Source organism: Arvicola amphibius, chromosome 1 (genome assembly GCF_903992535.2).
Source record: "Arvicola amphibius chromosome 1, mArvAmp1.2, whole genome shotgun sequence".
NCBI classification, from domain to species: domain Eukaryota; kingdom Metazoa; phylum Chordata; class Mammalia; order Rodentia; family Cricetidae; genus Arvicola; species Arvicola amphibius.
In genome coordinates, this window is record NC_052047.1 from 8,298,568 (window position 1) to 8,311,703 (window position 13,136).

At 46.7% G+C, this 13,136-nt stretch overlaps 2 protein-coding genes across 10 annotated transcripts in view; one reads left to right on the plus strand and one right to left on the minus strand.

The window, feature by feature from the left end:
- Nucleotides 1–5,778, minus strand: part of Enoph1 (enolase-phosphatase 1) — a 29,763-nt gene extending 23,985 nt beyond the window's left edge. Inside the window, exon 1 of one of the 2 annotated variants that reach the window (XM_038327330.1) lies at nt 5,479–5,778. In XM_038327330.1, coding sequence (XP_038183258.1) covers nt 5,479–5,562 — 84 coding nt within the window. In that variant the 5' untranslated portion in view covers nt 5,563–5,778. The remainder of the gene's footprint in view (nt 1–5,478) is intronic. The other variant, XM_038327343.1, reaches the window with a different exon arrangement.
- Nucleotides 5,779–6,416: 638 nt separating this feature from the next.
- On the plus strand, nt 6,417–11,096 carry Hnrnpdl (heterogeneous nuclear ribonucleoprotein D like). 8 transcript variants are annotated; one of them, XR_005285094.2, is made up of 9 exons: nt 6,426–7,045; nt 7,779–7,947; nt 8,036–8,197; nt 8,563–8,694; nt 8,809–8,923; nt 9,160–9,330; nt 9,621–9,712; nt 10,062–10,166; nt 10,837–11,096. XR_005285094.2 is itself a non-coding variant. In XM_038327284.2 (8 exons), the coding sequence occupies exons 1-7, from the start codon at nt 6,594–6,596 to the stop codon at nt 9,689–9,691; spliced, it is 1,272 nt and encodes a 423-aa protein (XP_038183212.1). In that variant the 5' UTR covers nt 6,426–6,593; the 3' UTR covers nt 9,692–9,712; nt 10,062–11,096. The 8 variants fall into 8 exon arrangements, 7 of the variants coding, with proteins under 7 accessions (XP_038183240.1, XP_038183247.1, XP_038183231.1 ...); XM_038327284.2 differs by having other exon boundaries at nt 10,062–11,096; XM_038327296.2 differs by lacking the exon at nt 10,062–10,166.
- The last annotated feature ends 2,040 nt before the right edge of the window (nt 11,097–13,136 follow it).

The window sequence follows — 13,136 nt, forward strand, 5'->3', positions numbered from 1 at the left end:
ACCCAATAAAGAAAAAAGGAAGAAAGAAAAAAAAACATTCACTTAGCTCAAAGCAGGTAATGTGTTTATTGGGAGACAGTGCCATACTGGCTCTGAGAGGACAAGGAGTTCCTGTGACTTCAGAGAAAGCTACCCACCCATGCAAGAACAACTTACTTTTATCATATATGTAAATTATAATGTTGCCCTTTTTCTCCCTTCAAAAATAGTACTGTGGGCCGAGGGCAAAGCTCGGGGGGTGGGTATAACGTACTAATTTGTCATGCACAAACACAGTTTCATACCCAGCAGATGGAGGGAGGGGAGTGGGAGGGCAGATTCAACCCAAGCCTCTGAGTCTCAGCATATTCATTCATAATATTCACCCGCAGAGTGGCTGGAGGATTTGAATTAGACAATTCATACCATTACATTCTCTGGCTCCCTAAGATCTACTAGCCTCGTCATCTGACCACTGTCTCTGCAGTATGGACACATGCCAGTGAAACCAGCAAGCCTGTGGCAATGATCTCGCATGCTCTTCTGGTCAGAAGTGAGGCTCCCATCACCCATTCTGCTGGGCTCACTGGCAAACAAGCTCTACCCTTACTGTGATTTTTCTTTTAATTTGATTAATTAAAAGAATTAATTAATTAAAATTCTTTTAATTTTTTAAAGGTATGGAGTAATGTCAAGCCTAAACCATCCTCCAACTCATGATCTTCCTGTCCCAGCCTCTAGGATAACGGGGATGTGCCACCATACCAGGCTATGGACCAACCGCCTCCCACGCTTAGTTTGGATACTTCTAACAAGGGAATCGCTTCACAGAACGGCCACACTATCTCCAGAACCTCGCAGCAGTTATAGTACTGAAGACTAAACCTCTTTCTCGAGGACAAGATCAGAAACTAAGAGAGGTACATTGCCACGGTGCCCTGAGGGCCAGAAGGGCTCACAAACTATCCCTGTCCCAGTGAGGTGAGCAAGGCACAACCCAAACAATGGGTTCCCTTTTGAAAAAAAAAAAAAAAAAAAAACTCTAATTAAAAGTGCCCAACTCATAAATTCTGTTCCAGAGGTTAACTGTAACTAAAGAAAAGATAAACCCTAGTTTATGAGTTTATGAGTCACCACAAACAAGGGAAGGTTATTTTTTTTTTTTTTTTTTTTTGGTTTTTCGAGACAGGGTTTCCCTGTAGTTTCTAGAGCCTGTCCTGGAACTAGCTCTTGTAGACCAGGCTGGCCTCGAACTCAGAGATCCGCCTGACTCTGCCTCCCGAGTGCTGGGATTAAAGGCGTGCGCCACCACCGCCCGGCTACAAGGGAAGGTTATTATTACAACCAGCTAGGAACTGGGGTCATTGCAACCAGCTAAGAACTGGGATCATTGTAACCAGCTAGGAACTGGGATCATTGCAACTGGCTAGAAACCGAGATCACTGAAACTGGCTACTAAATGGAGTAAGGTTTTTAAAGTAACTCAGAAGACAGAATGTCATATCCTCAGTGAGTTCCTAAGTGCCAGCTGGGCCCAGATTCCTAGACTCTAAGGGGGGGGGGGGGGGGTCAAGAATTCACATTTATTCCATCAATCTATTTAGTAGATGAAGAAGCTGAGGTTCCAAGAGGATTTACTGTTGGCCCAAAGTATATCCAGAACTCAATTACAAGCTTCTCAAATCCAATACCAAGGTAAGGTCATCCAGGCCTCAGGGGCAGCTGTCAAGGGGCAGTGCTCAATAGTACCAACTCCCTGGATTCCAATTGAAAATTAATAGCAAGGGGCTTAGGAGAGGGGGTAGATGTCCTCTGGAAACAAGAAAGCAAAGCCAAGCACCTGTTCACCTTAGAGATAGCAACTCTGCCTACATCTGGAGCTTGCTGTGTTTATGAGACTGGCGGGCCAGCAAATCCCTGGGGTCCACTGGTCTCTGGACCCCGTGCTGGGATCACAGGAATGCTCCAGATTTGGCGGGCTTTGGTCTGCTTTGGTTGGTTGTTTTGTTTTTTACTTTTTACATGTGTTCTACATCAGAACACAGTTCCTCAGGTTCATGTGATCAATACTTTGCTAACTACGCCATCTCCCCAGATCTGAGAGATTTTGAACTGAAAACTGAGGGATTTTTGGTTAACCATAACCTCTTTTGTTCATAACCAACAACTATCTAATTCTCAAAGTTCAAATTCCAGCCCTGAGCACTGCTTTAATAACCCCGCCATCACAATCTTTTCTAAAGCAAAGCCTGGGCCAGCAGGATGGCTCAGCTAAGCAGGATGGCTCAGCAGGTAAAGGTGCTTGCTCCCAAGCCTGACAAGCACATGGTGGAAAGAGATAACACACTCCCACAGGCTGTCCTCCGACCTCCAGACATATACCATGGCATGTGTACACCACAATACACAAAACAAATAAATGTAAAAAATTCAAGTGTCAAATCTTTTTAAAAGATTATAGATCATGTTCTATATCATAAAAGATAATATTCTAAAAAAATGAACCATTAAGTCTAACTGTGGTACAGCCCAGCACCAAACTATAATCTTGAAGCACAAGGTCTACACGAGCCCTTTCCTGGAATTACACATTAGACGGAATACTTAATTTTTGTCTTTGGAGATAAAGTCTCGCTATGCACCCCAACCTGCCCTAAAACTCACAATCCTCCTGCCTCAGACTCTCCACATGCTTGTTATCATATCAAAACAACAACAACAAAAAAAAAAAAAAACAGAAAGCAAACAAAGACCACTAAGGTTTCCCAAGGATAAGATGCCCGCAGCCCAGTTGACAGGGAGGATAAACAAAGCATGCCTACTTAAGCTCCCACACAATTAGCCGTTCATCATTTTGTTGGTGGCTGTGCTTTAAAAATGGCAGCCAGTGCCCATGTGCTGTTAGTGTTTCCCCAACTCAAGGCAGCCATGAAGTACTGTGTGGAGAAAACACACGTGGCTGTACTGCAGTACTAGTGAGTCTCCCTACACACACACTAACTACAGCAAACGGAAACACATAAAACAAGGCTGTGCACGGATGGGCGATGAAAACAGGACCATCATTCCATCCTTTTCAGGACCGAACCCTGTGGGAGTTCCCTCTGCGGCAATGATTCAGTACGCATTAATACTACCACAACTGTTTCCACATGCAACGAGAGGAAAAGCATGAAACAGCAAGCACTTCTATCAAATGAGAGAATTTTCCCCAAGCTCAGCAGCGATAGCTGGTTTCCCAGGTAAGATAACCACAAAAACTGCTGACTGGTGCTAGTTCGTCTTCCCAGGCTAAAAGAAGGCTCAAGGAAATGCTCATTACTTCACCACGGGGGGGAGGGGACAAAGTGGTCTTTGCACATGAAATAAAAATAACTAACTTAAAAATGTTAGGTGCAATAACAGAAATATTGACTTTTTTTTTTTTTAAAGAGAGGGTCTTATGTAGCCCAGACTGGCCTCAAATTTGCTCTGTAGCTAAGGATGACCTTGAAATTCTCAGGTGCCTGCCTCCTTAGTGATGGGATCACAGACCTCCAACACCATACTTAGTGTGGTGGTTTGAAGAAAATGGCCCCCAAGTGGGGAGTAGCACTATTAGGAGGTGTGGCCTCGTTGGAGTAGGTGTGTATGGTCTTGTTAGAGGAAGTAGGTCACTGTGGAGGCGGGCTTTGAGGTCTCTTTTTCTCACGCTTCACTCAGTGTGACAGCCCACTTCCTGTTGCCTGCAAGATGTCAGACTCTCAGCTATTCCAACAGCATCACATCTGCCTGCATGCTGTCATGCTGCAAGCTCTGACGATAATGAACCGAACCTCTGAAACTGCAAGCGAGCCCCCTCAATTAAATGTTCTCCTTTGTAAGAGTTGCCACAGTCATGTTGTCTCTTCACAGCAATAGAAACCCTGAGACACCTAATGTTATGGCTGTTTTAACACCATGCTGGATAAGCTTCTACCAATGAGCCCTTCCAGTCAAGAGTAAGAGGTTTTAATCATTACAATTTGGGTTCCAATCCAAGGCATTTAAATTACGTAACCTTTTGGAACCTTATTAAATTCGGATAGTGCATACATCTTCATAGGACAAGTTTAAATCTCATATGTAAACAGCAGGACACAAGACCTACCTGACTAACAATGTTTTAACAGAACACCTTTAAACTCCCAGCTCCATGCTGAAAAGCAGGAGACGGATGTGAATGGGTCATTCTCTTCAGAGGGTTCCAAAGCTTAGTCCCTCAGACGGTCTAAGCCTTTCTTACTCAGTGCTGGCCGCCCTCCTGAGGACTCACACAGCCTATAACCCCTATGCCTGCCTGCCTTCCTGCCCCCCCCCTCTCTCTCTCTCATACACACACACACACACACACACACAAAGCAGCTAGTTATATAACATGAAAATGGATGCAGTTTTCAGCATTTAAGCAGTCTTGAAATTTCCCAGTGCTCTCTACTGTAATTAAAATCTTGGGGAAATGGCCAAGTGGACTTTCTCTGGACCTCCATTATGCTTCCAAAGCACCATGACTCTTTGGGGGGGGGGGGGGAGTAGAGAGCTGCCAGGTTTGGTGACACTTGTCTATGATCTCAGCCCTGGAGGATGAGGCAGGATTGCCGGGAGTCTGAGGCCAACCCAGGTTATAAATTGAGGGAGTGACTCTGCCTTACGAAAATAAATTAAAAATAAAAACAAAAACAAAGTAGCTGTTACATTTGGAAATCTAAAATTGTGTAAAAATATTATGATCTACACTCAGAAAATTGGGTAATTGTAAAACGTAAACAACCAAAAGAGAAGTTAAAACAGGCTGCACAATTTACTAGACGATAGAAATTTTCCCTATCCTATCTCAGCTATTCTACATAAACATCTGCAGTTAATATGGGTGATTAAACTGAGTACATGGAAGAAAGCAAAGCGTGGTTTTCTAGGGACAATGAATGGAATTTCGGTCTAGTGTTCTGGAGGTCAAGTGAAGTACGCACGTACACAGCTCGGCCACTCACCAGCACAGGAGAGATGGTGCGGAAAGCAATCATTCCAAGGTACCAGAGCCACCGGAAAACTTTCCCTTCTGTCTTTTGCACTGGGAAGACCTAAACCTCAAGGACCACTAACCAAGGCCACTACCTCTCCAGGCCGCAACCAAGCACGTGGTGGACGCTCAGGCACCAGGCCACAGGCAGGGTACACACCTACCTGCCAGGGCACGGGCGCTGCCGTCATCCCAGCTCCTCCCAGCTGATCAGCCTTCCCCCAAGTCTTTGCTGAGATCACCTCCACTTCTTCCTATCCTTCTCCACCTAACCAAAAGCAAGGACAGGGAAGGCAGAAGATGGTGGCGCGAGCACCCCCGCAGCCTCGCTCTTCCCCATTCCAGAGACGCAAAGCCACACCACGTCTCCTCGAGCCCGCAGGCAAAATCCGCAACACTTAAATTTCTTTTTCAGACGCTTTTAGGCACAAATAACTCCGCCGCTCCCTTCCGCCCCTCACCTTCACGAAAGCAATCGGGGTTGTGGTACCTTCGATATCTAACAGGATAACTGTGACTTCGGCGGGCACCGAAACCACGACCATTTCCCTGACGGATGCTACCACGGGCTCGGCCTCGCTGGTAAACGGGAGAGCGCCGCCTGCGACCCGGGACGCCCAGCAACGATCGGAGCGCCGGGAGCGACGAGCGCCTAGAGGCGAGAACGCTCCGGGGACCCGCAATGGCAGACTAAGCTGCCCAAGGTGCTGCACCCCAAAGAGCAGACAAGCAGCGCAGGCCCGGACCACGTGAGCAGGCAGAGGGGCGGTGCTCCGGGGTCCCCAGGGGGCGGGGAAAGCAGGGCGCGTGCACCGATTGGCCACCGGCGAGCCGCGAACACGATCCGTCAAAATGGGCCTCGCGTGGGCGGGAACAAAGAAGCGAACCCCCGAGCCCGGAGCCCGGAGCGCGGAGCGCGGGCGCGAGCCCTCCGCAGCCTGGTGAAGTCGGCGCGAGTGGCACGGCCGGGGCACGTGCAGACGAGAGCCCCTGGAGTGGCGCGCCGGGGACGTGAGTGTCCCCTTGCCTTGGCCCGCACCTGACCCCTTCCCCGCCCACCGCGCGCGCTTGGGCACCGCTTCAGTCATCCGAGCAGGCCCCGCCCTCCGCCGCGGCCACAGCCAGCCGGGGAGGCCGCTCGGACCCGGGCTGCGGAGACCCTGCAGCCGAGACCCCCCCAGGCGACACCGCCCCTTGGCGACGGCGGAACAGCCGCCGCCACCCAGGGGGTCATCGCGGGTCCGGCGCGAGGACAGAACACGCGTGCGCCGGGCGGGAGGGCGGGCGAGCGAGCGCGCTGCAGCTTCGGGTGCACGCCGCCTTGTTCCCGGAGCAGCCAGGCGGTCCCAGCCGCCGCCGTCGCCGTCGCCGCGGCTCCGCACTGGGGGACTGAGGGCGCAGGACGGGAGTGGGCCGGACCGGACGCGCGACACAAAAGGCTCTCCAGGCAAGAGGGACTGTGGCCCTGCGACGGCGCGGCCCGGGGTTTGCTGCGCATCGGGCTCGCTCGTCTGATCGCTCCTGTCTGCTCAGCCCGAACCCCAGCGCCACCTCGCTCCTCACCCGGAGCACCGCGATGGAGGTCCCGCCCCGGCTCTCCCATGTGCCGCCGCCATTGTTCCCCTCCGCTCCCGCGGCTCTCGCCTCCCGCAGCCTCTCCCATTGGCGGCCGCGGGCGCCCCGGCAGCTCGCCCCGCTCCTCCCTTCGCTCGCTTCCAGCGCCTCCCGGCAGGGGGCGCGCCGGAGCCCGCGCCACGTCACCGCCCAGCAGCCCTCCCGATTGGCGGGCGGGGCGGCTATAAAGGGAGGGCGCAGGCGGCGGCCGGATCTCTTCCGCCGCCATTTTAAATCCGGCTCCATACAACGCTCCGCCGCCGCCGCTGCCGCCGCCGCCGGGACCCGCACTGCGCGCCAGCAACCCCTTGCCGACGGCTCCGCCACCATGGAGGACATGAACGAGTACAGCAACATAGAGGAGTTCGCAGAGGGATCCAAGATCAACGCGAGCAAGAATCAGCAGGATGACGGGTACCGCACGCTCCGCTCTTCCCCTCCCCCAGGGCCCCGCGCGCGCCCTTCGTCCCTCTGGAGCTGCGCGCGCTGCCCCCACTATTTCCCCGAGTCGATTCTCCGCGTGCCCGCTGGACCCCAGTAGCTTCCCCACTAGTGGAAAGTAAGACGGGGTGACTCGAGAGGCCCGCCGCGGGTGGGGGAAGGGAGGAGGGGTTGGGGGGAGGAGGGCGGCGCCGCCGGTGTCCCGAGTGCGCAGGCGCCGCGGGGGAGGGGCCGGGCTCGGTGCGCCGCACGCTGCAGCTGCCACCGCCTCTTCATTGTGTGTGTTGCGGCCGGGGCGGCTTTTCCTGGGGAGGTTTGGGCAGCTTGGTCTGGGCGCCGGTAGCTGACTGATGCGCGGAGTTCTTTAGGTAGCAAGTTGAGTCTAGGGCTGTGGGTGAAAGTTCACTTTAAGTTGTGGGGGATTCGGTTGTAGAAGTTGTACTTTGCAACCCAAAGTCATCGGAGCAGAACCCCTACGGGATTTTGTTGGCGTTTTGTGTTTGCACGGTAGAAAGCAACCTGTCTGCTGCTCCGAGCAAGTGATCTTAAGGTTTTTGTGGCCTATTAGCGTTTGTAATCAAAACAGATTGATTGCACTTAGTGAATAAATTACCCTGTACTTTTTTTTACTGTTTAATTACAGGGTTGAAGTAGTCGCGAAATTACTATTAAGCCTGTTTTTTTTTTTTTATAACTTTATTTCTAGTAAAATGTTTATTGGAGGCTTGAGCTGGGACACAAGCAAGAAAGATCTGACTGAGTATTTGTCTCGATTTGGGGAAGTTGTAGACTGCACAATTAAAACAGATCCAGTCACTGGAAGATCGAGAGGATTTGGATTTGTGCTTTTCAAAGATGCTGCTAGTGTGGATAAGGTAGGGATGTGGTCTGAACTGTGCCTTTAGTGTCGCCTTTAAATTGCTCCGGGCCTCTAAGCTCCTGTCAAACTAACTTGTCTTCCAGGTTTTGGAACTGAAAGAACACAAACTGGATGGCAAATTGATAGACCCCAAAAGGGCCAAAGCTTTAAAGGGAAAAGAACCCCCTAAAAAGGTTTTTGTGGGTGGATTGAGTCCAGATACTTCAGAAGAACAAATCAAAGAATATTTTGGAGCCTTTGGAGAGGTGGGCTGTGCTTGTTTGCATGCATCTGGTGTGTTTTTTAAATACTCGTGCATGGTCAATTTTGTGTAGTGGTCATTAATGTTTCACAGGATAGGACTGAATGCTCGGGTGCCCTCTAGTTACTGCGTCTTAATGGCTGCTTTCTGTGCTATAGTAGAAGCCTCGGATAGCCAAAGCTCAAAGGCTTAAAGTGATGTGTGGCCAACCGGTGGCCGCTCTGGGGTAGAAGATGCTTTAAAAGAATGTAGCGACTTTTTAAAAAGTGATGCTCAGTAAGATGTGCTTGTGACGTTGGTGAGAAGCCTGTAGCACCTATTCGCTTCCCTTAACTGCTGGTTTTGTTTTGAATGTGCACCTGATTTCAGATAGAAAATATCGAGCTTCCCATGGATACAAAAACAAATGAGAGAAGAGGATTCTGTTTTATCACATATACAGATGAAGAGCCAGTAAAGAAATTGTTAGAAAGCAGATACCATCAAATAGGTTCTGGGAAGGTAAATGAATTGAATTACATTCAGAAAAGTGTGGGTGTGAAAAACCTGTTTGAAAAGAAAAGTGGTTTTGTGTTCAGAGCTTAGAACATAAGCAAAAATTCTGTTTGTTTTTAGTGCGAAATCAAAGTTGCACAACCCAAAGAGGTATACAGGCAGCAACAGCAACAACAAAAAGGTGGACGAGGTGGGACGGCTGGTGGAAGAGGTGGTGCTAGGGGACGTGGAAGAGGTGAGACTTAATTTGGGGGACACTGATTTTTTAAGCTGAGGCAGTTAACTGCTAGGTACAATTGGACCATAAGAAAAGGCAGCTAGATTGAATCTATGATGATCCCACATGGTAAAGGCTGGTTTGTGGGGGGTGTTCTGTTGTAGAGTACAGTGTAGGGGACAGAATGCATCATGTTGTGTTAGCATTGGGAGGGTCCAGAGTGGTTTCCTAACCATCATTGTGCATTGTTTCAGGTCAGGGCCAAAACTGGAACCAAGGATTTAATAACTATTATGATCAAGGATATGGAAATTATAATAGTGCCTATGGTGGTGATCAAAACTATAGTGGCTATGGCGGATATGATTATACTGGGTATAACTATGGGAACTATGGATATGGACAGGGATATGCAGACTACAGCGGTAAGAATACTTAACTTAATTTTATAAACCAGTGGCATTAAATTCAGTTTTGAAGTACTTTCCCATTCTGAAGTTGTTTGTGTGTTTGAATTTCCTATTGATGATTGGAGTGAAGTTATATTGTGTAGTCATAGGAAAGTAACAGACGGTGATGGTTATTTAAAGTGCAATTGCAACTCTATTGGCTGTTAAGATGGCTTGATATTTTTAATGTTCAGCATGCGTAGTTTTAAGGGGCGGTTTTATAGGAAACTGTCTTAGTAAGTAAAACATGTATCCTTTCAAACTAGGTCAACAGAGCACTTACGGCAAGGCATCCCGAGGGGGTGGCAATCACCAGAACAATTACCAGCCCTACTGAGGAGGACCTGGGAGAAAGCAGGTGTGTGAGCTTACAAGGAAACATTGGCAATGTCTGATTTCATTTAAAGATCAATAGACAAATGGAAAAGAGTAAACAATATATGTAGTCTTTACTAAATTGTAAATTTGTAATTGCTTTATGAGCCTGTTTTGCCTAAAGTGTCTATAGATCTTTAACTTTAAAGTCTTACCTCACCTTTTTTAGAATTACAGAAAAACTTAAGAGTTTTTCTGTTTGCTTTGTGTACCAGGAGGTTTAAACTTTTTTTAGAACTATTAACAGGTAAAGTACTGAAATGGGTACAACTTAAGGAAAACAAGAATGTTGTCTTCTAACTCTGACATTATACCTTGTTTGTACCCGCCAGCGGGAACTTCATTGCAGGCCGTGTGTCACCCTGACCACGTCTATCTCTGGGGGTCGCACGTTGCGGGCAGAGCGCAAGGCATACACCAGAAAAGGCTGTCCTGTGGTATGGTCTCTTCCAACTTCATGTACCAGCGTAAAGATTAAAAGTGGAAACTTCAGACTTTGCTTCTTTTTAATCTTTTTGGAGATTAAGTGTCTAAACTTAACTTAAATGGTTTTTTGCAGGAGTTAAAGTACATAAATGCCTTTTTACAGCTTAATCATTTTGGTCTTCTGTTTAGTGTTGTATTTCAATTGTGGAGCCTCATTTTAAGTGTCCATTCTTTAAGATTTAATGCTTGCTTTTTCTTTTTATAGCTAATAGTGAAATCTACAAACCAAAACAAGAACTTTTAAATCTGGGATATAAGTTAAAGATCATATGCACAAAGCAATTCGTTGTCATGTTAATATTCTAAACCTGCCTGAAATTTGTGTTGGTTGATAGCATTCTACTTGGCTAGCTAGAGCTATGCCTCTAGTTGGCCTTTTTCTGCTAGGCTTATAACTGTGGAAAGATTACATTCCTGTGTTCTAAAGCGAATCCACCAAATATCATTTGGGAACTCCACAGTGAGTTTTTCAAGCACCCAAAGTACACTTTGTCGGTAATCATGCATGTGATCTTTAATTGTTGAAGAAAAGAATAAAGTGAGGACTTAATTCATGAAAGTGGACCTTTGCAAACTTGTGAGGGTTGCATACAGCTAATGGTTGTTTTGTTTTTGTTTTAGGAGGTGTAAAGAAACCATCTTACAGGACGACATTGAAGATTGCTTGATCTTGTGTTGACCTGAGATGATTATTTTGTAAAAGACTTTCTAGTGTACATGACACGATTGTGTCCAACTGTATATAGCTGCCAATTAGTTTCTTGTTTTTACTTTGTCCTTTGCTATCTGTGTTATGACTCAATGTGGATTTGTGTTTACACAAATTTTTGTTTGTATTATTCGTGTTAAACCTCAAATAAATGCTTCCTTATGTGATTGTTTTTCTGCGTCAGGTACTACATAGTTCTGTGGAAATGTAATTTTATAAAGAAGCAATAATTAAGGCGCAGCTTGTTTTATAGGGGGTATTGGTCCACAGGAAGAAACTGGTCCTAGTGTCCCCTTGTTCCTGGTTTCTGTAGAGGTGTTCTGTGATTACAGTCTAAGGCTTCATTTCTCTGTTAAGTGAGATTCATTCCATACCTTTGGATGTTTTCCCCAGGGTTTCTGGAGACTGGCACTGTCTAGTGGGAGCTGTGCTTTCAGACTGTTTATAAGGGAAGCACCTTGCTGGGCTAGGACTGCCTTGCTGGCACAGTGCTGCTTAAGCTGAGCATCCATACAGCCCTAGTTTCTCACCATAAAAGATGAAAAGTGTTAGCAGCACAAAGCTTGTTAAATGGTATCTTTGCTTTGTATCTGACAAATCGTGTATGATAATAGATGGCTCATGCTTTAAGAGTTAATGGCTTGTCTGCTAGAAAAAGCTTTAGCTGATCACCATAGTTATTGGGGTTTTAGTACTATAGATGAATAAATGCAAGGGAAGGATGCTGTCACTGGTAGTAGGGGCCTCGTCAGATGTATGGGATTGTCCTGAGGTTTGGATGCAGTGGAAAGCTAATTGGTTCATCCATCCCACCATAGTGCATGAGCTAAGTAGATTTAAGCAGTTCTGTGTTGAGGCAGAGGAAAGGGGCAGTGGAAAAGATAAGTCATATGGTCTATCTTCTGGAGCATTGAAAACTTTTCCATTGAATGCTTAGACTCAGAAAAGGGGTTTCCATGGTTCCACAGACGATTCTAGGTTTGGGATTTGTTCAAGTTTAGAGTACTTGGTCTTAGAAGACCAGTGTAAGCTTTTTATACTGATAACCTTTTTTTAAATGCCTACAACAACTTTGTTCTGATATTTGTACTTGCTAGGCTATCAAGTTAAAATGCACTGGCCTCGTTTTATTATGGCCAAATACCAGTGTTGGGCTATTAAAAATCATTGCAACCAAGACAATAGAAGGGAGAGCACATTATGTTAATAGGTACAGTGCCAGAATAAGAAATACCTGTGAGTTCAAACTTACAATTAGGTGACAAGTTGACATTGAGATTGTCATTTTTCCCTGATCAAAATAAAGTCTTTTTAAAATAAAATTTTAGTTAAGTCTTTATGTATGACTTGAAGAAAACAAAGATCATTGAGGTGGTTTAAGAGTAAGAATGTACTTAATCATTGGCGTTCTCCCCCATCCTAACCAAACTGCTAAGCTCAGAAAGCAGGTGGGCAGGCTGGTAAGATGGATGGCCTTGCCCCTTCAGACACCAGTTCCTACAACCTGGAGCACATGGAAAGGACTGACTCCAAAACAGCCCTTTCGGTGCAGCAAGGTAGGAAACGATAGCAGCAGCCTTCCCAACAAGGTGTGTATGTGTGTGCACATGGATCCCTTGTGGTGTTTGAGCAATCTTTAGAAATGTTAATTGTGAAGAAAAATTCAAACTTGGCCTAATATCACCAATACTCTCAACTTTTTCCCCCAATGTTTTGAGTTGTCTCTGTGGTTTTGGAGCCTGTCCTTCAACTTGCTCTGAAGACCAGGCTGGCTTATTCATATTTTTCTAGGAATACATTTCAAAACACTTGCAGAAAAGTCCACATAGAAGTTACATTGTTATAAAAGTTGAGACCAGGGCTGGAGAGACTGCTCAGATGTTAGGAGCACTGACTCTTCTAGGGTCCTGAGTTCAAGTCCCAGCAACTATAGGGCAACTCAGTAGCATCTATAATGAGATCTGATACCTTCTGGCATGCAGGCATACATGCAAATTGAGTACTCACATAAAAATACATAAGAAAAATGTGGTGCACGCTTTAAATCCCAGCATGCTCAGAACGCAGAGGCTGGTTGATCTCTGAGTTCGAGGCCAGCCTGATCTACAGAGGAACCCTGTCTTGAAAAAAAAAAAATATACAAGATTGTGGTTTATCAAAGACAAAAGTCTTGAGTCATGGGAGCAGTGACTCAGTTGTTAAGAACAAGTGC